We start from the raw sequence: 26703 nt of genomic DNA on the forward strand, positions 1-26703 counted from the left end.
AGTCAAATTCACACTAAAATACAAACTCTAGTAGAAAAAACACTGGATGGGAAGGATGGGCTCCAGATCTGGCTTCATTTCTGACTTGCTGTTTGAACTCTGGCAGATCAAGCTCCTTTCTAAGCTACTTGCATTAGGTTATCTTAAATGCAATGTTGAGGTTCTCTTTGACCAATGTAACTGCTTTGCTTTTAAATGCAGATTTTGATGGCAGGCAAGATGGAGATGAAAAAAACATAGGAACAAGAAAGTCAGTAAAGAGATTGGGATGGGTTAAAAAAGGTCAGACAACAAAACTTGACTATTTCAATGTTTTGTTTTTGCCACAGGCTAAACCCACCCAGAATAGAACTCCAGTACAGGGATGGCCCTTCAGTTCCACTGCCAGAAGGAACAACACTGCCTCCTCCACTCAGTTGAGGCCACTGGGTTCAAGCTACTTAAAGTAGCTTCTAAGAAAAAAAAATTGTAGCGGCATCCCTTCCATCTGTTCAGCGCATTATAATTTCTAAGCTGCCTTCACATTCACAAGCTCATTAGATCCTTCCAGCAATTCTAGTAGGAGATAAGTAGAGTAGAGATGAGTGGTTCCATTTTAAAGACAAGGAAACTGAAACCTAGACACACGAAATCACTTAGCAGAGGTCAGAAGGAAACCCAGATCTTGAGATTCATGGTTCACTATTTTTTTTTTCCTAATAAGAAACAGTGGTGGCAGGCATCATGGTGCAGTGGGTTAAGTCGCTGTTTGAGATGCCCACATCCCTTATTGGAGTGCCAATTTGAGTTCCTGCTTCTGACTCAGCTTCCTGCTAATGCATCCTTGGAGACAGTAGATGATGCCACCCTCATCAGAGACCTGGATGGCAGATTAGCCTATTCCATTCCTAGCTGTTTTGGGCATCTGGGGAGTAAGCCAGCAGATGGAAGAAGATCTCTCTCTCTCTCTCTCTCTCTCTCTTTTTATCTCTCTTTCTCTCTCTCTGTAATTCTGATTTTCAAGTAGATGAAAATAAGTATTTTTAAAAAAGGAAAAGTGGCTAATTTTATTGAATGCTTACTATGTGTCAGAGATAAATCTAAGTTTTCATGGACATTAACTTATTGCATTACCCAGTTTAAAAATAAAGAAATGGATAATGTAATTCCTGAAGGCCACACAGGAACAGAATCAGAACTTAGGCACTTTTACTCTGCAACCAGTGCTCCTAAACTCTGCTCTCTGTGACATATCCTTATATTCCCAAAAGGCACAAGACAAGGAAGGATCAAAGAACCTCTTAGGTATAGCAAAGAATATAACAGTTTGTATAGAAAATTATCAATTAAAAAGGGAAGGATAAGGAGTTCATACTTGCTTGTATATCACTAGCACATTTATCTGGAAGGACTCTCTAGTTAGCCTCTGCAGACACTAAGTGACTAGAGAGCAGGGAAGGGAGGGAGACTTCACTGTGTACCGTCTTGTGCATTCTGAATTTTGAACCATGTGAATGTATTTCCTATTCAAAAGCAGAACTTTTAGAATGACGTGTCTACTCAGTCAAAAAAAATTACCTAAATGAAAGATCTCCGCGAGTGAGATGCCAGTGGAAAGAACAGGTCATAAAAGAAGGAGGTACCTTTCTCTGAAGGGAGGAGAGATCTTCCACTTTGACTATGACCCTGTCTAAATATGATCAGAGTCGGTGAACTCAAAAGGCTTCCATAGCCTTGGAAACTCATGACAAGAGCCTAGGATGATTACTGATGCCATAAACAAGAGCGTCACTTTGTTAAGTCAACAACAGGAGTCACTGTGCACTTACTCCTAATGTAGGATCTCTGTCCTTAATGTGCTGTACATTGTGATTTTTTTTTGACAGGCAGAGTGGATAGTGAGAGAGACAGAGAGAAAGGTCTTCCTTTGCCGTTGGTTCACTCTCCAATGGCCGCCGCAGCCGGCAGGAGCCAGGAGCCAGGTGCTTTTCCTGGTCTCCGATGGGGTGCAGGGCCCAAGCACTTGGGCCATCCTCCACTGCACTCCCTGGCCACAGCAGAGAGCTGGCCTGGAAGAGGGGCAACCGGGACAGAATCCGGCGCCCCGACTGGGACTAGAACCCGGTGTGCCGGCGCCGCAAGGCGGAGGATTAGCCTATTGAGCCGTGGCACCAGCCGTACATTGTGATTTAATGCTATAACTAGTACTCAAACAGTGCTTTACACTTTGTGTTTTTGTGTGGGTGCAAACTGTTGAAATCTTTACTTAATATATGCTAAATTGATCTGTATATAAAGATAATTGAAAATGAATCTTGATGTGAAGAAGGGGAGAGGGAGCGGGAGATGGGAGGGTTGCAGGTGGAAGGGCAGTTATGGGGGGGAAAAAGCCATTGTAATCCATAAGCTGTACTTTGGAAATTTATATTCATTAAATAAAAGTTAAAAAAAAAAGAATGACGTGCCTAGGATCATGAGAGCTGAAGAAACTGCATGACTGCCATTAGGGCTATGACAGCTAACCCTTCCTTCTTCAAGATTTTTCTGGGCCCTCAACTTGAAGGAAAACAAGTGCCTCTCCTCGCTTTTCCTCCAATACCCCTCTCATTTTTTTCGATGCTTGTCCTGTCAGAAGGGCTAGTCATTATGCAGCATAAGTGAAAACAGCAACCGATTGGGTTAGGCTTCCATAGCCAGTCAGTGGAAGATTAAAAAATAAAAGTAATACATTAGCAGCAGAATAGATGAAAAGAGAGACACACACAAAAGGCTTTTTTGCCCCAATGCCTAATATTCAAGGTCCAAGTTACAAATTTCACCATCTCCTTCCTTTCACCACTCTGCCTCAATGTGCCTACCCTTCCTGGGCTCAGTTGGCAAAACTAAGCAAGCTAGAAAGGTTCCAGGAAATCTGGCCCAGCTCAGGTTGTGGTATATAAAGGAAGAGCACACTAAGGGAGAAAAAGAAAGCCCACCTGGGTTTTAATGTCCATATTGAGATCAGGTGAGGGTCAGCCCAGCTGGTCTCTGGGGACTCTCTCAGCTTTGGTTCTTGGCTTTCCACAATCTTATCCCTCCATAGTTGGCAACATCCTCCATGGATCAGGACCTCAAACATATTTCCCCAGATCCCTTTCAATCTACCCTTAGGCAGGTCAGCCAGCCACATGGAGCTTCTGTACCTAAGAAACTGTGAAAAGGTGGGAGTGGCCAAGATGGATCAAGTGCCACCTGGGATCCTCCTGAAGTGGCTTAAATAGGCAGCACAGTTCCCTCTCACAACAGCTTAACATCTCCAACGCTTCACTGCTTCCAACATGCAGGAGACGAGTGGGACGTGAGCTGCTGTGGGAGGTATAAAGGGTCAACTACTGTGCTTTTTATTGGCAAGCAGGAACATTGCTGGGGGATGCTGAACCCCGTGAAGTCCCTTGTTCATGCTGTTGTTTCAGAGAAATATCTAAGTTTTTACATATATTTACTTAAGCTGCTGATGGCAGCTTCCTTTAGCACCAGAATTCATTGGGTGGGAGTTCAGGGCCATAGGGAACACACTGAGTTGGCAGTCCAAAGGCATGGCTTCCAGTCCCACCACTACTTAATCTTGTGTACTCAGGCTCTTCTCATTCTCTCTGAGCCTCAGTATCCTCATCTTTAAAATGTTTACAAATAATGCTTTTAACAGAAATGAATGAGGAAGGAGTGGAGAAATAAAACGAAGACAGACTCCTAGATTACTATTGAATTACCCATAATCACAACTTGGATGAAATCTTGACAATTCAAAGAGCAGAAACACACATTCAACACTTTTCACATTCTTTGTCACCATGAATTCTTGCTCTCCAAATTCTATGAGGCATTTCAGTTAAGCCCATTTTCTAGAACAGAAAACTGGGGCTCAAGAGGACTTTGCCCATGATGATTGGGATGGGGGAAAAGTTGAGCCATATGGTCTAATTCTTGACCTCCTCCCCCTCAATTAAGCAGATGAAATGGTCATGAGCAAAAACACTTAGAATCAAGTACTCTCTCAGGTCCAGAGCTGGCACCCCACGCTGCTTTCTCTAAGAAGTGGTAGGTACTGTTGGCCTGTTGACTCCTTCCCTTCTCTCACTACCTAGAGTTCCTGAGGAGATCAAAGTATCCACCTACCTAAATGTTACAAATCTGTTGTTTTCCCCAGAGGAACTGACCTGGCATTGAAAAGCAACTGTACCGGCAAGGGTAACTTCAGCATGACTCTGACCAACCTCATGGCGCCATGAAGGTGTCTCTCTGGGCTCGTGTTGGGCCTTTTCTTTCTATGGCTACTTTGATAAGGGTCAGACCCAGCTGCTGGTGAACACTGAAACCAGCTTAGGGATAGGAGAAATGCAACTCTGTGCATACATCTGCAATGTTTTTTCTCAACTCTTAAGCTATCAGAGCCTTATCATCATCTAAAGCAAAATTAGCTGTTTTAAGAACAAACAAGAGAGGAGAATTTGAGGTACACACTAAAAACACAAAGTAGTAACTGGAACTCATGTTTCTTGACTTTAAGTCCAAAGTAGAGAAACAGGCATGGGGTTGTCACACTTAACAGTAACCTGACTAAGTCTCTGAGGTTGCTGTTCCAGGACAGGCCTAGCATCCTCTGGATCCCTGTCTCACAGCTTTCCACACTTCATCCAAATCTAGTCCAAGTCCCCCTCCTTCCAGCTCCAGTCTTTGGTACCAAGGACCAGAAAGGCTTCCCCAGGACACCATGACCTGGTTTCCAGTTTGAAGAACTCTAAAAATAGCAGGTCCTCATTAGTGGGGCCAGACGGCCCAAGCGTCTGTGCCTGCGGGCTGGGCTGTGGTCATTAAGGATGTGACTGGTCTCTCAGCCCACACTAACCCAGGATAGGCTGGGCACTGCCCAAAGGGGTCTCCTTTCATGTATCTAACCAGTTCCCCTCACATCCTCCCACTCAAATTTTAGATATACTTATTCTGATGCAAGTTGTTATTTCACTCCCAAGAAAAACAAATTCTAATATTCTGTTACTTTAGGCATTTTAGGACATTGCTTCACATTCATATCACTCTGTAATGGTTTATAAGTGGACTAGGGGATGAAGGAGCAGGCTCAAGCTTTCTGCATTGATGAATGCCAATTTGCTTTCTTCAGTCTTCTATATCTACCTGTTAACTCACACCTGATCACTCAGTTCTGAGCTCAATTTACTTTGCAGAGTCTGCTACAACTCATAGTATCTTGAGCATCCATTTTATTACTGGGCTCACTTTCCTCTCAAGCCTAATTTCAAAAATAAAGGAAAAGAGGACAAGAGAAAACTTATGGAGACCCACTTAGAAGAAAGGAAGAGCTGGCTGGCCCTAAGGATAAGATTGTGTCCAATATGAATGTGTGGGGCATTTGGGTGTATCCTATAGGTATGTTCAAATGTGTCTCATGGGGTGAGTGTCCTTATAACTATGTACAGCTGTGCCTTTTATGCCTTCATATGTTCACACATGCAAATGTACAAAAATCTATTTCATGCGTGTGCCTGTGTATCCCTTGCTTGTGCTGAGAATGCTTAAGTGCACTTAAACATTAACTGAGTGTATGCGTTCCAAGTGTTTTCAATGTGAAAGTACCCTACTGTGTACATCTTATGTTTTCCTCACACATATCTGAGTGTGTCGTAAGCATGTACCATTTGTGACCTATAGTACAGGTTACAAATGGGTGTGGCAAAAAGGTATGGATAGACACCAAGGCAGATTCAGTTTTTCTCCCCAACATTTTGTTTAGATCAGCTTTCCTTCAACACACATGGGTCAAACCTCCTCCTAGGCTCAAACTCCATTTCTGTCACTTCCCAAAGGGAGTGGTCATAGGTACTTTTCCAAAGAGGCTTAGCCACCACTCCATTCGTTTAAAGAATCTCATATACATGAATTCAAGCTGTCAATAGCTGAATAGAGAGGCAGGACAAGGATCAAGAACCAACTCTGAGACTTTAAGCAAGTACTTGCTTCTCCCTTCAGTTTTCCCAGTAGTATTATACAGGAGTGGACTCAATGCAATTAAGTTCTTTCTCACTTACCCATTGACTTCTCAGCTAAAGCACCATGGATTAATTCTGGTTCCCTCATCACCACAAAGAGTTGTGCACAGATATGTGCATATGGTTTAGCCTCATCTCAGATCCCTCATCTCGGCTAGGCCCTCTCTAGCCTTTGGCAAGATAGTGAATGCTTCCCTGTGCCTGTCAGTCATTCCATATTCATTTTCCAAGTGGTCTACACCAACCATACTAAAAGAGATACACATATAACCTTAAAGATATACAATCTCCACCAAAGCCCAAGCAAAGTAACACGTAGTTTATCCAAATCTTTCTTCCCCATTCTTTGGCATAACTGTAAGAAATGGTAATAGTGATCAGCCAGCTTTAAAAATTTTATTTATTTATTTGAAAGGCAAAGTGTGTGTGTGGGGGGGGGGGATATGGGGGGTGGTAATGGATGGTATACAGAGATCTTTCATCCATGGTTCATTCCCCAAATGGTGGCAACAGCCAGAACAAAGCCAAGAGCCTGTAACTCCATGGTAGTTTCCCCTATGTGTGGCAGGAGCCTAAGCACTTGAGCCATCTTCTGCTGCTTTCTCAGTCACATTTGTAGGAAGCTCAATCAGAAATGGAACACATGGGACTCAAATAGATACTCTGATATGGGATGCCAGTGTTAGTTTAACCCACTAAACCACAAGGCCATCATCAATTAGGCAGTTTTTAGGCTCAAGGCCTAGTCTTTCAGAAAATGACCAGGCATAGGCATTTAACTTAGCAATTTGGTTGCCTGCATACCATAACAGAGAGCCTGGGTTCAAGTCATGGCTTTGTTCCTGATTCCAGATTCCTACTATTGTGTACCCTGGGAGACAGCAGGTGATCCTCAAGTACTTAGGTTCCTGCAACCCATGTGGGAAATCTGAACTGACTTCCTGGTTCAGCTCTGGCCATAGCAAGCATTTGAGGAGTGAACCAGAAGATGGGAGTTCTTGTCTGGGTGCTGTCTCTTTGCCTCACAAATGCATAAATAAAAATAAATTTTAAAAACATGACCAGATAACTCTACAAATAGAAGACATCCTAACTAAAGCAGGGTACAAAAAGGCTACAGAATTCAGGGATATTTTTCTGCATTTGTTGAGGCCTATCATACATCTCTGGACAACATGGCTTTCAGATGGATTTATTATAAATCTAATAGATGTATATAAAATGTTCAATGAATGGTTCAATTCCCCCCTGGCCAGAGTTATCTACTGTCATCTGCCTAGTCCTCTTTGCTATCTTGACTAACTTTTATACACTGACCTAGACACAAGCATAGTACAGAAGGCATCTTTAGAATGAATTCCTCAGGGCCAGTGTTGTGTTGTAGCAGGTAAAGCTGATATCTATGATGCTAGCATCCCACATGTTGGCTGATTTGAGTCCTGGCTGCTCCACTTCCCATCCAGCTCCCTGCTAATGCACCTGGACAAACAGTGAAGGATGGCCCAAGATTTTTGGTCCCCTGCACCCACATGGGAGGCCTGGAGGAAGCTCTTGGCTTTGGTCTCGCTCAGTCCTGTCTGTTGTGGCCATTTGGAGAGTGAACCAGCAGATGGAAGATACCTCTCTCTCTCTCTGGAACTTGCCTTTTAGAAAAAATAAAATAAATCTTAAAAATATAAAAAATGAGTGAACTCCTTGTCCAAAGTCATGTGATATTGCAGGATTAGAAAGAGCTAAATCCATATACTATGCCTTTAAGAAACAGCACTGATCTGAGTAAACCAAAACAATTCTTTGAGCTTCAATTCCCTTAGCCATAAACTGAGGAAAATAATCTTTGTCTTACCCACTTCATAGTCATGAAGAAAACCCTAAGCATCAGGAAGACTATATAATACTCTTTATCTTATTGCCCTACCCTAGAGCAGTGAGATGTTTCCAAACAGAATAATACAGATAAAAGTGAAGAGTGTCAATTTATTCCACGTAGGTCATTGGTGAAAAACCTGCAATTTCTAAAGCAACTCTTTTTTTGTTCGTTTTTTAAAGATTTTATTTATTTGAGAAGCAGAGTTACAGACAGTCAGAAGGAGAGACAGAGAGAAAGGTCTTCCATCCACTGGTTCATTCCCCAAATGGCCGCAATGGCTGGAGCTGGGCTGATCTGAAGCCATGAGCCAGGATCTTCTTCCAGGTCTCCCATGCAGGTATAGGGGATCCAAGAACTTGGGCCATCTTCAACTGCTTTCCCAGGCCATACATACCAGAGAGATGGATCAGAAGTGGAGCATCTGGGACTAGAACCAGTGCCAACATGGGATGCCGGTGCCGCAGGCCAGCCTCTAAAGCAACTCTTAATCATATCATGGAAACACCCTAATTCTCAAATCCTATCAAAGAATCTCAGGGCTGAAAATTGTTTTTTTAGGGGAGGGTATTTGATGTAGTGGCTAAGATGCTACTTGGGACACTGACATTCCAAATCAGAGTGTCTGGGTTCGAGTCCAGTCTCCACTTCCAATGCCAGCTTCCTGCTAACATGTATCCTGGCTCAAGTGCTTAGGTCCTTGCCACTCCTGCAGGAGACCTGGATTAAAATCCGGTCTCCTGGCTTCCACCTGGCCCAACCCCAGCTATTGTGGGCATTTCAGAAGTGAACCAGCAGATGGGAAATCAATCTCTCTCTCTCTCTCTCGCTCTCGCTCTCTTTCTCTCTCAAATATAGTGAAATGAATAAATATTTCTTTAAAAAATAATTGGTATTTAGTTGCCAAGTGCTTAGGTAGTTCTGGCTTGATGGAATTGAGAAGGTGCTAAATAAAAACACAATTAATTTTAGTTTTCTTCCAAGCTCTTGTTTTAGCTTTGCAGGAGATGAGGAGAGAGAAAGCAAGTGTGCTATTCATAGCAACATGTGTGTGACTACACAGGGAGTGAAGCTGGGGTAAATACAAGAAAATTTTTTATTTAAAAAAAAATACCAGCTTTCTACCAAGTATCCAAACCAAGGGCTAGGTCATCAGGCTTCATAATGGAGAGAAATGAGGCAGACAGACAATAGGATTTGTTCAAGGTCACCCAGTGACTGACTTGGTATTTGCAGCCCTCTTTATTCATGTATATCTTTTATTCAACCAAACCTTTATGGAGGGCCTACTGAGTGTCAGACTTCTCCACTGTAGTAGTCACTAACAGAAGACTTCTACCTCAGAGAGTTCTCTGGGCTTATCAGCACCAATTTACAAAGAAGAAAATGAAGTCAGAAAGGCTCAGTGATTCACCCTAGGTCACAGAACTAAAACTGATATAAATTTCTAGTTCAGTGCTCCCTTTCCCTTCTATCACACCATATGGGTTTCATGAACCACCCCTGAAAGACCAGAGAGGCTTGCATATCTCTGGATCCAGGAACTCACATCCTTGCTAGGCAATCAATGTTCTGGCTCCAGCATTACTACAAATGTACTGCTTCTTAGGGCAAGTCCTTTTCTTCTCCAGGCCTAGCTCCCCAGCTTCCACAACAAGAGTATTAAACCCAGCAAAGCTCTAGTACTCCTTTTGTGGAAGATAAAGCTGTCTGGAATGACTTTAAATGGCACTATAACTGCCTAGCTTGAGAGCAGAAGACCAGACTAGAGGCAGCTGTATGATAATAAGACTTTCAGCCTCATTTTTTTCTTCTGTGAAATGGAGATAATTCCTGCACTACCCACTTCACAGGGTCAAAGAAGTCAAGCAAGACACTACAAAAATCCACTGAAAAGTGTGAGACAGTGTTCAGGAGGGAGAGTCAAGAATCAAGTTTAAGGATCCGCTACTACCAAGTAGCTTTCCTTTAAATCCAAATAGAAATGGAGTGTGTATGCATGTTCTGTCCAAAAAAAAAAAAAAAACAAAAAACCTCCTGAATTCTCTCCTGTGCAGTTCAATCTGGATTCACAAGACAAGGACTTCAGCCAGTTGCAAAGTCCAAATGAAATTAATAAATCCCTCCACTCGAGTACCTAAACACAAAGCAGTCTTTAATCATTTTGGCTTTGTTCTCAGTCTTCCCACCAATCTAGGCTTATCAGAGCTCCTCCTAGGGATGTCTAGATCCTCCTGCCTTTAGTCCAATGCCAAGGCACCCACTGCCCGGCCTTCTTGCCAATCAGCACAGTTCACCGAGGGAGGAGGAAGGAAGACAGTGGGTGGAGGAGAGGCTGTGGGAGGTTCAGCTAAAAGTAGCTGCTGCCTTTAGGCACCACACTCTGAGGGGGTGGGGAGTGGGTTCTTAGAACATCCTTCCTGCAGCCAGCTGGGCATGGAGGTGCATGGCTTTCCCTCCTCTAATGAAGGCAGGCAGGCGGAGAAATCAGCTGCCAGAGCCATTCCCAGAGCTTGCTATGGATGCACAGTGCCGGCCTACTCTGGACCCTGAGGGTGGATGGCTGCTCAACACAGGGTTGCATTCAAGGCTCCCTGCCTCAGGAGAGCTGATGTGGCCTGCAGGAGACTCTGTGTTTCCCTAACCCATCCTATCTCCTGGCACCCTAAGGGCTGCTACCCAGCCTGCTTCCCCTCCTGAAGGTTACATAATGCCCTTGTTCTTCTGGACTCTCATCAGTTCATTTTCTCCAAGAAAACCTGACAGAGCATTCAGGTCTCTATCTAGCACCAGGAAGGGAAGGTATCAGGCTATAGTGGGCAAGAGCCTGAAGTGAGGAATCAGGATCCCAGGACCATCACTGCCAAGTCCCTTTCCCCTTCTGTGCCTTAGTTGTCTTACTTGTGAAAAAGAATTGGGCCAATGTGCTGCAGTAGATTTCCAATGTGCTTTACTGTCTACCCCTAAGTGATTCTATGTGAATCTTGACCACTTAAATGAAAGACCCACCTCCATCACACTGCCCTTTCTGAGGGTGCCCTATCTCCCATGCAGTTCAGCTATGCTGGGCAGAGCCATCTACACTATCATTCCAATTTCTGTAATGACTAAAGACTGCATTGCCTGGAACTTTAGACTTTGTCCTCCATATACCCTGCCACAGGCCCATTGTAGTCAGACTAGTTCCGCTTTTTCCCATTTTACACAGAAGCTTTCAGCTTAAATTTCATTTGAAAACATGATTCTTCTGTTGAAACCACTCCTTGTTGTAGAGACATGGAAACTTAGGCCTCCGTCTTGATCAGGATCTGGCAGCAGGGTAGGGAGAGCCAGGGCTTTATCCTAGGGATAGTAAGCCCTTTTCAGAGTTTGTTTCTCCTACTGTAGGTCTACATTCCATATGTTATCCTTCTATCATGCACATGCAACTTTCCCCTCTTCTCTGCTACCAACTCAACCTTGGTGCTCAAATACCAAATGCCTAATTGCTGTCAAGGGCCTGAAACCAGCACAGAACAGTGTAAAGGGCAAGAAGGAAATGAGCTCAGACACATCCTTCTCTTAACCTTTACTCTTCCTCCAGGTTGCCCCATTTGCTGCCTTCTTCAAAGATTGCTCTATGCCAGTGGAACCCCTTTAATTCTCAAAGAGTCATGGCTGCATCCTGACCCTGACACAACCCACTATGCAGGCTTACCTTGGAAACACTGCAGGATGAGGCATCAAGAAGCCTGGGCTCTAGGCCAAGCACTACAGCTTCCTACTATGTGACCTTGAGAAAGTTGCTTAATATCTCTGAGCCTCACTTTCCTGAACTACTTCCAGGAAAGGAGCCAATGAAATAACCAGATAATTGTATCTGTTGAAGTTCTTATTAATTGTAGTAGCATTAAGTAAGTGAATGGCTACATAAAATACTGCAGAAAAGAGCTCTGGGTTGTCAAAACAGATGGCAGCCCCTTGCCTTCTAGGCTTTCTCAGAACCTATGAGACTGGATTTGCATCCATAAGAGGTAATTCTCAATCACCCATATGACATGTCTCTTTAATAAGCTGAATCCCAAAGCGATATCCCTCTGTTACTCACCTTACTGTAGGATTCCCTTTCCTGTTTATTATCCAGTGTTTGTTCAAAGAATACAATGTATAGTTCACTTGTTCTAGAAGAAATCTAAGCCAAATATACTCATGAAGGCAAATCTATTATCTCCATAACTACCCTATACATTCTAAACCTGCTAAAATGGTATCTTCAGATTTAACTGCTGGTTTTGATAATGATATCCTTAATCATTTTGATCATGAATATTAATCACAAAGTAAGCACAGTTTACTAGAACTAGAAGAAATCTTTGAAGCCATCTAATCCAACTATATTTACTTTGCAGGTGAGGAAAACAAATTTCATAGCGTAGAGGCAGTTTACCTGAGGACACCCAGAAAAATGTTGGAATTTTCCCCACCATTATGGCAAATGTGCAGGGACTAACTTTTACGGCAAGGTTCAAACCATCTCACAGTTGATTACAGTGATCCCTCAGAACTTCTAGTGGATTGGTTCCAGGACCCCCTAGAAACTAAAATCCAGGGGTTCTCAAGTCCCTAATATAAACAGACATAATATTTGCATATAACCTATGCACATCCTCCCACACTTTAAATTATCTTTCAGTTTTAACAGTCAATACAATCCAAATGCTAAGCAAATAGTTGTTACACAGTATTGCTTTATTTGTATTGGCTTTTACTGTTGCATTCTTATTTTTTAATTTTCAAACAGTTAATATCCATATTTGTTTGAATCCAGAGATGTAGAATCCATGGATACATGAGGCTGACTATATTTTAAATTCAAATAGGTCCCCAGACTATTCACTCTCTAGAGTTGCATATTCCATTTTAGAGCGGACACTTGGGTCCTTATAACTCATCAAGGCCCCCACAATTCTAGAATAAAATCTCACCATCTGCAAGGCCTATCTCTTCACTTGTGTGATAAGCTAGGCTCAGGCTGAGCTAACATTTCCTTTGAAACATTCCATAGCAGTCATTCTTTCACCCCTGGCTGAACATTCCCATCACCTCAGGGAGCTTTTAGAAAAATATTGACGCCAGAGCTCCACCATGACCAACTCAATCATATCTCCCCCAGAGAGTCTAAGAATTGCTGTTAGTCTTGTTAACTCCCTAGGCAATTCCAATGTGCAGCCAGGGCTGAGAACTACTGGGTTAATGGAAACAATTCAGCCAAGCAACCAGGGAAACATGCACAAAGAGTTTCCTGAACTCTTTGAGAACAAAATATATTCTGCTTTAAATCTATGCCCATGATGTTCTGTTTTTCCAAAGAGGGAAAAGGAATGTGATACACAGAAATTGCAGTTGTGGCACTGACCCTCACCCAAAGTCTGGACCCAGTTAAGAAACACTTGGGTTATAGAAACTGAAAGAAAACAAGGAGCACCAGGGTCTGCAACTGGATTTACAATGAGCAAGATGTGAAGTAACCCATCATCCTTTTTCTGATGGGACCATTGGCTTGTCAGATGATTACCATGAATGTAGCATATTTTGATGCCCACAAAACACACAACAGATATGCTGCACTATGATATCCTAACAGACTGGTAGGATAGATGATAGCACCTCCAAGTGGAGTCTCCACTGACTGGCCAGATACATAGAAAAATTAATAGGTTGTAACTCAAAAGAGGATTAACAGAGGTGCCACAGGAGCTAGAATTAACCTCATCATATTAAACATTTCTTCAATTAATAAATTCACTGATACTTATTCAGTTTTCAATTGATGCAATGTTAGAAAAGACTGCCAAACTACTGTGTGACATGAAGAAAAAATTTTAAAAACCCTAAAAGACTTAATAGATCAAGCAACTTAAAACAGAATATAACTGACTGAATGCCAAAGGGGACAGTTAATTTTTGCATAGCACGAAAAAAAAATTTCAAACCCCTAAAAAGCTAGAATAATGGACCAACCAAACAAAAGTAAAATGCAACCAATTTGGTTAAAAAAAAAACAGTTAAAGTTTGGCTCAAAAGGCCAACTTCACAAGAGCATAGAAGACAGGACTAGATAGGAAAGGGTTATAACCTCAGAGCTCAAAAGGCTAAGGCAGTGGCTTCTAACCCTGGGTGCACATTTGAATCACCTTGGGGAGCTTTAAATTAAAAATAAATAAATAAATAAAACTGCCTAGGATCTATCCCATGCCAATTAAATCAGAATCTCTCATGATAGGGACCTGGTATAGATATTTTAAAAAATCCCCAAGTGATCAGAATGTTCAGTGAGGGTTAAGAACCAGGAGAAGGCTGCATTTATTAGATATTTTACAGACAGATCAAAGTCCCTTTGTACTTCATTCTGGTCAGGTGGCACCTGGAGTTGCATGATTGATTCTGGGTAGCATATTTTTAAAGAAATGTAGAAAAATAAGAGCTTCAAAAAGAAGGACAATTGTATGAAAACTGAAGTTCTCTCAAAATAGTCTGTATTTTAGGCCTCAGCAATTCACATTAGCCTTTCACCTGAGGATTCCAAATACTGAGTTTTCATAGGATTAAAGGAACCCTTTGATAGATATTTGAGACAAAAAGGCAACATTTTATAAAGAACTCTGTGCAAAAGCACTACACAAATGAAAGGTACTAAAAAGCACTTAAAATGTAAACAAGTAGCTGAGGCAGCTAGTATGACTTCAGGGATGACACATACCTCCCTCCCCACCTGACCCCTTTTAGCTTCACACTAGCTGGGAATGATCAACTCTGACTTGCTCCACTTTCTGAAAGGCAATCCCATTCCTGTCTCACCAGTCTCTCTGACCTTTACTTTCCACATCTATAAAACTGAGAATAACAATCACCCCTACCCACTTCACAAGGTTGATGTGATGCTCAAATTAGAAAGGATGTGAAATCGCTTTGTAAACTCCACAGGACCATGCACTGACAAGGGGTTATTACACAGTCATTACTGGACTGTTTCCCAAGCGTTATCTCCCTCTACACCCATCCCCTTCCTAATTTTTCACTTTATACTTTGGTCCCAGAGCAAATAACAATGAACTAAACGCTCTAGAAAGCCAGATCCATCCAGAGCTACCCTGGATAGAAACTGGAAGCAAGCTAAACTTTAATCAAGGATTCTTGGAAAGCCAGAAAACTCAGTTGGCCTAGGACAAGTTGCAGAACCGGAAATAAGGGCTGCAGACTCTAAGATTCTTCTTCTCCATGCCATGTATTGGGGCAAAGCCACTGGGGCTGGATCCAGAAGCCTTGTTGGAGGTCTTCTGAGGAGGCAGTTATTTTAGGAGAAGAGGCTCAATTTCCATATCTCTGCCCAGAGCAAGCACTCCATAGGCCAAGGAATCAGAGGCTGAGATGGCAGACAAAAGCTAAAGAGGAGGCCATACTTTGGCACCATCCCTGCGCCACCAGAGTGTTCCCTCTGGCCACAGCCAAGCACTCTTGATCAGGCAGAAGGGCACATAATCCCAAGGCTATTTGGGATCCCTCAGCTCCCTAACAGCTTTAATCACACACACAAGTGGGCAAGGGAATCTGAGTCAAGACCCAAGTGCTGTTCACAGGTTCCACAATGAAACTGTCCAATTGTCTGATTCAGAAAACTAGTAGACTGACAATACAGAAAGAAAACTTATCAAAATCCACGCTACTGCTGGGCTGGGTTCCCCAAGCCACAAACAAAATTGGGGCACACTGCACAAGCAGATGTTGCAGGTTGTGACAGATGGAGGCTGTCTCTACGGAGGAAGAAAAGAGCTGTTCTGTTTGTTCCCACTAAGCTTTCACTTCACCCCCTTTCTGCAGCAGCAAAAAGTTACGGTGAAAATATTTTTAAAGACCTGCAGACCCCCCTTGCATTAAAGCTAGGAAGTGAAATAGCTCAGTTAATCTTAAGGAGAGGGTATGACTGGAGAGGATTTTTTCAATAAACAGACCTCATGGCTGGAACAGGTTCTGTATGTCCTGCTGTGGACATGTTTTCTAGGCATTTTCAGGAAACAGGAATCTTGTTCTTTTCTTGTCCCCCCCTCAAAAGCATCTCTCCAAGTCCCACTGTTCTGAAGTCTTCCTTTTTCCAGATACTGGTGCCTAGGCCTTTAAATGGTGGGCTCTGGAGCTCAGCAGGTGCTGAGCGATGCAAGCGTTGCTAGGATACCAGTAGAGGACATTTTCTTTAATTCCGTGTTGGTGCTGGGGGGTGGAGAGGTATTGGGGGATGGGTAAGAGCCAAAATGCCCTAGCTAATATTTTGCCCCTCCTAGTAGCAAAAGCTTATCCTCTACTCAAAGGCTTCAGAGAGGAGGGGAGGAGTTCTATGGGGCAAAGTTAAGATAAATCAGAGAGGGAAAAAATCGCTTTTGTTACTTTTCACCCACTGACAACTATGAAAGGAGAAAAGGAAAAAAGGAAAAAGTTGGAGAGAAAGTAGGGAAGAGAAAAAAGAAGATAAGTTAAAATGCAAGGGGTTCCACTCCTCTGGGCTGCATTTCTCATTTTCTCCCACTCTTTTCTCTTTTTGCATACTCTCACATGTCTGAAGGAGAAATGCCAAGCCTTTGGGATTCACACAAGTAAAAGTCACACTGCCACCTTTTGTTCTCTACTCCCCAAAATTCCTTCTGGCTGCTCTAGGGTGGCCTACCATCTGGCTAGCAACATCCCTTTATTTGCCTAGAGATAAGTGAATGTGCAAAGCGCTAACCAGGACAGCTAAATTACTGATAGAAGGGTTCTTTCAACCTTCCCCTCTAACCTGAGGGTTTTCAGGTGGTGAGAGGAAGACTGGCATGAGGGATACCCATCCATCCCAGTACCATTTAAATCTTTACAGGCCCTAGCACAAGGAGGCCATTCAAAACTGTGGAACTCAATGCCATCTTTCCTCATTCCTAACACCACCAATCCCCTTCACACTCAGGAGTGTACTCCCCCACACGCACAGAGAAGGGGGTGCACTCACACCCACAAACATACTGCCACCACCCTACACACACACACACACACACACACACACACATTCCTCAAGGCTTTCAGCCAAGAGTCCGTCAGGCACCCTGAGGTGCATTTCCTGACACTATTTGTTCATAAACTTAGATCAAAAGACTAGCCTTAGAGACCCTTACCTCCCCCACTTAGGCAAAAGTAAAAGTACCAAAGCGTTCAACAGTTGCAGTTCAAGTTCCATGCCCACAAAACCAGGCAAAAAATCTCTTAAAAGTTATTCTCCACGTACCAGTAGCCAGATATCCATCCCCTCCTCTCATCATCCATTGATTAATACTTCATTTGTCTTTTCACTTGTCTTTTCAGTTCACCCCCTTCTGACTTCAAGTTCCTTCAAGTGCCCCAAATCACAGAATGTAAGAACTTGGGGGCCATCTAGTCCAACCATTACAAAACGCCAATGTTACAGGGAATCCCAAACCCACTGAAGAAGAAAAAATTTGCCCAAGGTCAAATAGCTGCTAAACAGAGAAAAACCCAGATCTGCAATTGCTCAGCAAACAGCATTCCCCATTCCCCAAAACTGCCTCAAAACAAAGTGCCTGAAAAGATTAAGCTTACTTTAAATAATACAGCTGGAGCTAATGGGGGAGGGGGTCTTCCGAGATTGTCTTTACAAAGAAAGAAGTTCTGAGTTCCACCCAAGGGGGCCTCACAAAGGGACCAAAGAGTAGTTAATAAGAATCAATGCCAGCAAACTTCCCAGGTTACACTTACACCGAGGTACCAAATAGGGAAAAAAAGAAAAGAAGCAACTCAGCTTCTCACCCACACAAGTCAATCAGAGTGCACTTTGAGGCCCCAAACCTCATCTGCCGCCATTAAATAATACTCTCTGGGTCCTGTGGTCAGAACAATTCCAGGGACCCTCTTCACTGCCCCTCTCCCTTCATCATCATTTCCAAAGAGACTGAACAACAGGACAAGGAACTTGACAGCATAATTCCAACAGATTTGCACATCACACAGGAGCAGCCGCCCACATGGGTGTAGGAGGAGGGAGCATGTGTGTGGACATATATGCACCCTGATTCATTGCTACATGAGCCATAAATGGCACTATTTAAAATCAGGTAAGCAACAGAATGAGGAAGACCTGCCTACATCAGCAAAGGAAGGGAAAAAAAGTATTATGCATACTGGCATCACAATTTTTTTCCCTTGATTCTACCAAAAGAATTCTCAGAGGAAACAGAAATATAAAAATAATAACAGCAATAATAACAGCAACCACCACCACTACCATCTGACAGAGACAGGCAAACATCTCAAATCAGAATGCTGTTTCTAGCTCATATGTTTCCCAAACTCTTGTCCCATTTCATCTAGACTTTTTTCTTGGTGCTCAAAACTCTTAATTTAGTACATTACATGCTTCAAGTTACAGTAATGTTTCAATCAGAAAGACGTATGATCTTAAAGCAAGAAATAAGGAAGCTAACAATAACACCACCACTTTCTAATCAGCACTATAAAGTTCTATTTAAAATGTAGTTCAAGAACATCATTGCAAATAAGATTACCCCGAAGGCACCATATCCAAATATTATGATTTCCAAGACCGGTAAATAACTGGCTTTGGATTTTTGGATGACACATAGACAAAATCTCCAAAACAAATCCAGGGGTACAATCTTTAGGAAAAGGAATCCAAACATCTCGTCAAAATCCTCTCTTGCCGATTCAAAATATCATAGAATGCTTTTATGTCCCATTTAATGCTACAAGAAATGTTTTAAAAGTGGCTTCTTTGGCAATTGAAAACTGTGAACCCTGGACAGCAAACTGAGATTCAGAGGACACAGTCACCAACTGCCAGCTCGACGCACTCCATCACGTCACTTCCCAAATTTTTGCTTCCCTTAGAGACTAAAGAGTCATTTTCCCTAAATCCATTCTTTGCATCAAATTTCCACCTCTAAACATCCAATGTAAAACTGTCTTTTCTACAATGCCAAAAATTCATCATGCTCTTCCACAAACCCTGCCCCCCCCCCAACAAACCCAAATGCACTACTGATGGCAAGAGAGAAATTTTGACTAAAATTCCCTGATGGAGTTTAAGGATAGCTTTCAAGAAAATGAGCTGACAAGACACCACAAATAGCAAAGCTACTGTTTAAGGACACAGAGGTTGCTCCATGAACGTCACATAGATGAAGAATGCTATGCACACATGCATGCATTTAAATAGAAAGCATTTCTTTATCAACAATTTCACTCAAGCAATAAGCAACTACACTCACAGGCATACTTAAAAGACAAGACATGACAAAAGATTTAGGGAGAGATAATATACCAACGTCATACATATCACAGCGAGGCCATGTTGAAGCTCAAAACGCTTTCCCCCCTGAGTAAGAAAGCTTGCTCGTTTTCTCCCTCTCTTTCCCTGTCTCTGTCTGTCTCTCGGTAATTTTTTTCTTGGTGGCTCTCGGGATGAAATCAAAGCCAGAGTTCGCGACAGCTCAGGTGGCTGGACTCCATTCAGCGCGTTCCCAGGAAAAACATGAGTATGACATTGACAAGCAGGAGGACTACAATCACGGCAAAAACGACTACAGTTTGCACATCCAGGGTCATGGTGCAATGCAGAACACTGTAGTGTTCCAGGTGGGGGGCCGGCAGATTGGGAGATGTCAGTCTCTGTTCTGTCAGACTGTCCATACAGCCACCATGCTAGAAAGGAAAGGAGGAAGTCGGGTGGTTAAGGAAGGGCTGGGTTTGGCGCCCGAGTTTGGCCGGGGGGGAGGGGAGGGGGATGGGGATAGGGGCGCTTGCTTCCCCCCTTCTCAGGATTGGGCTGATCTTTCTTCCCTAGCTGAGAAATCTTAGCTTGCGCTGAAGTCGGCAGAGTCCAGCATTCTCTCTCGGGCGCCACGGAAAAGGCAAAATCCTGGATTTCAAAGGGAAAGGCGGGAGGAACCTGTGACAGGTTCTCCGACGCCTACTCAGTCTGTCTGTCCGGGCGTGCGTCCGTCTGCCTGCCTGGCTGGCTACCGGTTAGTCTCGGTCTCCCCTACTTTCTCTATTTCGCTCGCTTTCCTACGCTCGCTCGCTCGCTCTCTTCGCGGAGCTCCAGGCTGGCAGCCACTCGGTCAATCCCTGCCTCGCGGCCCTCTCTCTCCTTTCCCAACCCCCTCCTCAGCCCGTAGGCTGCCTTTTTATTCACAGAGACACTTCGGGCGCCTGCGTGAGGCGCGGCCAGCGCTGTTGACAACCGAATCAGCCAATAGCAGGTGCCGCAGCGGCGCGTTTGCTCGCAGTGGGCGGGACTTGAACTGGCGTGCTAGCCGCAGCAGCCAATCGGAGGGCCCAAGGCTCCCGGAGCTGGCTCGCTCCATCCCCACAAGTGGGAGTCACCCACCATCAGTGCTAGCGTAGGGGTGGGAAGCTGGTTGGGGGTGAGATGCAGAGAGGGAGGGAGGAGACTAGGAAAGAGGGAAGTATCAGATGGAAGGAGAAAGAGGGAGCGGGGGACTAAAAAAAAAAAAAAGGGAAGGAAAGAGATACGGAGGGGGAGACCAAGAAAACAATGAGAAAGAGAAGGGCAGATGGGAAGGAGGAAGAAGAGATAGGGGATATGATGAGAAAAGAGGATGAGGAGAAGGGAAAAGGAATGTAAAAAAGGAATAGATGAGTGAGGAGAAGGCATATACCTTGGCAACCACTTTGGAGCCAGAGCTAAGTGGAAAGCAAAGGTGTCTTTGACCTCTGTCAACTCACAGCTACAAAAATTAAACTGGTGCTGTGGACAGAACCTCACGGACACTACTTGGCACACTATTTGGCTTTCTCTGATACTGGTGCCCTGGCCTGGTCAGATGCCCTTTCCTAAATATGGTTTCTTCAGACTATGACAACTTGTACTCTGAGCATACAGGATACTAAGAAGGAAAGTAGCTAAGGGTTAAATATTCATCATGGGGAAACCTCTACAAAACTTGCAATCTGCTTGTAATCACTGGGTGCTCTGTGACTCATATCTGGAACTAAGCAGGGGGGAGGGGCTTGAAGTAGAGACCAGAAGGTCTCAGATTTACTTTCAGCCTTACCTAAAGCTTGCTGTATTAATTTTGGGCAACTCTCTTCCCTTCTCTGGGCCTCCACCTCTATTCTGTCACATGAGGATTCAAGACTTACCTGAGAATTCAGTGAAACCTCAGAACACTCACCTCAGAAAAATGCATACTATTTCAAGAGTTTCCTGAGCTCTCAAGAACCAAGGGCTCTTTTATAGGGAAGAATGCTCAGGGCCTTCTTGATGTTACATTTAAAACTGTATGAGTGAATAGACAGATAATGGTAGACAGTGGCTGGAAACTGGATAAGACACAGAAAGAATTAAGTTCTGAACTGCTAACATACTACAGACTCAAAATTACTTTCCATTTTCTAAAAATCTTTGAAGCTAGAACTGTCATCCATTTTAACTAGATTATTGAAAATTCTTAATGGATGCAGGTCATAAACAAAATTATCATTGGCCCTGCAAGATACAACAAACCCTTAAGAAGTCCCCACTTCAGCACCCACTTTGGCTCTTAGCACTACTTATGAATGATTATTGTCACAACAAACAGCAACAAACTCTGAATAAGATCAAGTTTCTAGATCTAATTATCAATTTATAGAACACAAAGAGCATAGACGAACAGGTTAAAATGCAGTATAGGGATACAAACTGTAGAATCCAGATTGTAAAAAAAAAAAAAAAAAACAAAACAAAACAAAAAAAAAACTACAAAAACAATAATCTGCTTCTTTGTGAATAAATAGGATGAAAATGGATTAATTGACTCAAGTAGAAGGTGCATGCATGTACACACACATTTTTCACATAATACAACTGCAAATTGGAACACAAATAATATTGATATTAAGGATTATTATTAATTAGATGTGAACCGGCACTCGTATGGGATGACAGCACTGCAGGCTAATGCTTAACCCAGTATGCCACAGCACCAGCCCCTGATTTGTTTTTTTAGAAATGAAAGCACAAGCAACAGGAGCGGGTATTTAGCCTAGCTGTTAAGACCCTGGTTAAGATACCCACATTCCATGTTGTAGTACCTGAGTTCCATACCCAGCTCCAGTTCCTGGCTCCAGCTTCCTGCTAATGCAGACCATGGGAGGCAGTGGTAATGGCTCAAGCAATTGGTTTCCTGCCACCCACATGGGCAACCTAGACTTCCAGCTTTGGCCTGGCCCAGCCCCAGCCATTGTGGACATTTGGGGAATAAATCAGTAAATGGGAGTGCTCTCTCTAGATTGCTCTTTCTCTGTCTTTCTCAAATAGGATTTTTTTTTTATTTAATGAATGCATTTTTCCATAGATACAACTTTAGGAATATAGTGGTTCTTTCCTCCAAACTCCTCCCCCACTCCCATCCCACCTCCTATTCCCTCTTCCATCTCCTTCTTCATTATGGATCATTTTTAGTATGACTTTATATACAGAGGACCAACTCTATGCTAATCATAGACTTCAACAATTTGCCCCCATGCCCACACACAACATATAGAGCACAGTTTGGGGAGAGAATTTGCAGTCGATTCTCATATTCTCATATTACAATTCAATAGGGACAGAGGTCCCACTTGGGGAGCAAGTACACAGTGACTACTGTTGTTCTTTTAACAATTAACACTCTTTTTTATGACGTCAGTGATCATCTGAGGCTCTTGTCATGGGCTGCCAAGGCTATGGAAGCCTTTTGTGACCACAGACTCCGTCTGTATTTGGACACGGCCATAAGCAAAGTGGATGTTCTCCCTTCAGAGAAGAGTGTCTCCTTCTTTGATGACCCTTTCTTTCCTCTGAGATCTCACAGAGATCCTCTGTATAGGATTTTTTTTTTATCACAGAGTCTTGCATTTCCATGCCTGAAATGCTCTTGCAGGCCTTTCAGCCCAACCAGGAAGCCTTATGGGTTAATTCTGAGGTCAGAGTGTTATCAAATAGGTTTTTTGAAAAGCAAAAGCAATAAGAATTAGGCAAATTGTACTTCATAAAAATTCTTAAATTTGTACTTCAAAGGCCAAAAGTGAACGCAACAGAATGGGAGAAAGTATTTGCAAATCATAAGTCTGATAAGGGACTTGTGTCTAGAGCTCTAGAAACTCCTAAAAAGAAAAATAACTCAATTAAAAAATTATCAAAGGATCTGAACATTTCTCCAAAGAAATGGTCAATAAGTACATGAAAAGATGCTCAACATGGTTACCCATCAGGGAAATTTAAATCAAATTCAGGAAATGGAAATGCAGGAAATTCACTACAGCATTGTTTGTAAGAAGATAACCACTTTATATCCACCAGAATGGCTGTAATTAAAAAAGATAATAACAAATGTCCTTGAGGCTATGGAGAAATTGCCACCCTCCTTAATACAGCTATTAGAATGTAAAATGGTGAAGCTACTTTGGAAAATAGTCTGGCAATTCCTCAAAAAGTTAAATATGAGTTATTTGACCTGATAATTCCACTTCAAAGTATATACCTAAAAGGAAAACATGTCTACACAAAAAAACTTGTACATGAGTGTTCATAGCAGTATTGTTCACAATAGCCAAAAGATGGAAACAATTCAATTGTTCATCAACTGGTGAATGGATTAAACAAAATGTGGTATATCCATACAATGGAATATCTATTCAGCCTTAAGAAGAAGGAATAGAATGCTGATACATGCACACACACACACACATGTAAGTACACGTATACACACACACACACATACACATACTAAGTGAAAGAGGCATGCACAAAAGGCTTTTGTATGATTTCATTCACATGAAATGTCCATATAGCTAGGGTAGATATCATTTCACAAAACTTTTGTGTAATGTAATGGGTATGAGTAAAATGTACTTATTACAGCAAGTAATGTTCAAAACAGTTTGAAACCCACTCTCCTAGATAACGCTGAGACAGATACTGGTGATGAAGATAATACCATAATATAAACAACTGGAATATTCTCCTTTTCTTCAAAAGTTCTATCTTACTGTTTCTACTTCCTGCTTCTCTTTTGACCTCTCAGCCCACTGCTGCCTGGCTTTACCCTCATCATCCCATAAAAACCTGGAACCTTTATAACTATAAACAAATGACCAACTTTTTGCTAGATCTCATGACCAGGTTTCCATCTTTATCTTTCTTGACTCTTCTCCCATTTGATTACGTTAATGACTCTCCTTCCTGAAATGATCCTTTGCCTTGGGGACTCTCCACATGACCTATCTGGTGGTAATGTCTTCATATCCTGCTTGTGTCATTTTTCCAGTCGTTAATGCATGATTTCTCAGAGTTCTTCTAATATCAGTACCTTTTCTTGTCATTCTGCACATCCCTGAATGGGCTCATCCGCTCCCAAGGCTTGAACTACCATCTACCTTAAACACTGATGCACCTCCTTTCAATGGAGTTACTGGACACCAGTAAGGAACAAAACAGGCACAATCACTTGCTTGCATGGCAGAGTCATCTCTGTTGATGACTCCCAGGTAGCTCTCTGTAATTCCAGAGGTGAAACTCTGACTTCTTCCTGGATGTTTCTTCCTGAATATCTCATGAACACCTCAAAGTCAATAAAATTAAAAATGGAAGTCATTTTCTCCCATACCTGATAATCTCATTCTTCCTCTGAGTTCTCTGTCTCTTGAGAATGGCAAAAACAAACTGAACAAGCTAGAAACCAAGAGGACATCCTTAAGTCTTATCTCTCTGTAACCTCACCAGATAGCCAGCCAGTCTTGAAGTCCTGCTGATTCCTTCTTTCTTAATCTATCACTCATTTGTCCCCCTTTTTCTCTCCCTGATGCCAGTATCCTTAATTAGTTCCTCATCATGTCTGATCTATTATCATTCATTATCTGATCTCTTATGTTGCTCTTTTCCACTAATTCAGCCTCTTCCCTCCTGCCCAAATTCTCTCTCAGAAGCAGTTCTGTTTTTATCAGTCCTGTGACAGATACTATGTACTGTTTACTAAAGATCCATGCCACCCTCCTTATAGCTTACCTTCTTTTATTGCTGAAAAGCTAAAAATAAAAAGGCTACAACAAATTGGCATTTCCCAGACTCCTTTGCAGCTAGCATTCTGGATGTGACACAGTTTTGCCAAACATGTGCAAGTGTACAATATTTAGAAAGGCATTGTAAGGCAGAAGCCATATCCCTGCTGTTTCTGTTGGTGAGCACAATATGTGGAGGTGTTGGCATTTTCTGAACCAGAGAATGGGACTTTTACTTTTACTTGTTTGTTTGTTGCCACTGTAAATCTGACAGGTATGATAATACTCTAGCCAACAGTTCAGTTGGTGGCAGCTTCCTGATTCCTAGATCACAGAAAAGGTGAAATGCTCTTAAGAGTGCCTGATGTCTCAACTTCCTACTTGTGGCAGACATAGCAGCTACTCTGGCATTGTTTTTGGAGTCATTTCTGAGGGCACAGACTAAAACTTGAACCTCTACCTCTCTCACCCATTTGGTAACCATTTGATTTTCTATATTAAAACTTCCTATTGAGAAGCACTAGAGTGCTTTATTTTCTGCAGCTGAAATCTAACAGATATAACTCCTCTGCTCAGACTCTTAATGGCTCCTCACTGCCTTTAAGGCAAATTTTGCAGAATGGCACACAATGTCTAGCCAATATGGTATCCTTTGATGTCTTTAACCTCAGCTCTTACCAATGCCCTTTCAATGACTCTTCTCCAGCTATGTAGAATCTACAGTACTTCTGATAACCCACCAGGCTGTCTTACCACAGGGTCTGTGTAAACTGCTGCTCACCCCCTCCAGCTTCTATCATAAAGCTCATCTCAGGCGCCACCTCCTCCAGAAGAGTCTCTGATACACCTCCCTCACTCAGAAATATTTTGGATAATATTCCTCTCTCATAGAACCCTGTGTTTAGCTCTGTTGGAACACTTTTTAAACCATGTAATAACTTTTTTTTTCTTTTTGTATCCTCCATTGGATTGTGGAGCTATGAGGGCAGAAACTATGCCTGTTTTGTTCATTATTTTCCTGACACTTAGCAGGTGCTTCATGAACACCCACAGAATGCATGTCTGCTTCATCCTCTTGTTCCTACCCAAAGAGTCACATCTTCCAACAACAGAAAGCAAGACCTGATGGGACTGTTGAAAAACTAAACCCTCATATTCCAGGTTACCAAAGAAAGGAAGCAACCTGTGCAGATTACATAACTATTTGCAAGCAGACTGGGAAGCAAAACCCTTTATCTTGGGTCTCAAAAGTATTTGTGAGATATTTCAGACTTTGGAACATGGCATTTTATGGCAACTCTGGTTAGCTTTTTGAGTTAGATGGCCGTTCAATTCTGCTTATAATTATAAAAGAATTATAGGAGTTCCCCACATTTTGAGCAGCAGTACCTACAACCCAGAACCGACCCTTCTGCTGATGAGCATCAAGGAATCAGAGAATCTCTTGGTCTAGCATAATCCCAATTCCATCCTTCAATCCCTCTGTAACGTTCCTGCCAGTTGGTTATCTCCCAAGACAGCCCCTTTATCTTTGGAACAATCTTAGTTGGTAGGAAGTGTCTCCAGCTTTTTAAGCCAGATACTGCTACTTCTGCCACAAACATTGGTAAGGAGATAACTACTCCATGACAGGGTGTAGAATACAAGTGGTTCCAAATTCACATTATTTTTTAGCATTCAAATGCAATTCAACAAATGGTGATAATAGCTAACACAAAGTGTTTATTCTCTGCC

The 26703-nt window shown here is 42.6% G+C and overlaps 2 protein-coding genes across 15 annotated transcripts in view; both read right to left on the reverse strand.

Annotated features, from left to right (window-relative positions):
- Positions 1-26703, reverse strand: part of ARHGEF9 (Cdc42 guanine nucleotide exchange factor 9) — a 407702-nt gene that overhangs the window by 126278 nt on the left and 254721 nt on the right. For 3 of the 14 annotated variants that reach the window (XM_008272708.4, XM_008272705.4, XM_051827738.2), the window contains exon 1: positions 19258-19623. The exons of 6 other annotated variants lie outside the window; for them this stretch is intronic. Coding sequence is in view for 4 of the 8 variants with exons in the window: in XM_051827740.2 (XP_051683700.1) it covers positions 19251-19259 (9 nt within the window). In the remaining 4 variants the exon portion in view is untranslated. Of the gene's footprint in view, positions 1-19246; positions 19624-26703 lie in introns of those variants that run through there. 5 more of the 14 variants (XM_051827740.2, XM_051827737.2, XM_051827739.2 and 2 more) reach the window with 3 other exon arrangements.
- LOC138847741 (uncharacterized) lies at positions 19339-19614 on the reverse strand. Its single transcript, XM_070067441.1, has one exon. The coding sequence runs from the start codon at positions 19612-19614 to the stop codon at positions 19435-19437; it is 180 nt and encodes a 59-aa protein (XP_069923542.1). The 3' UTR covers positions 19339-19434.

Source organism: Oryctolagus cuniculus, chromosome X, assembly GCF_964237555.1.
Source record: "Oryctolagus cuniculus chromosome X, mOryCun1.1, whole genome shotgun sequence".
Classification (NCBI taxonomy): Eukaryota; Metazoa; Chordata; class Mammalia; order Lagomorpha; family Leporidae; genus Oryctolagus; species Oryctolagus cuniculus.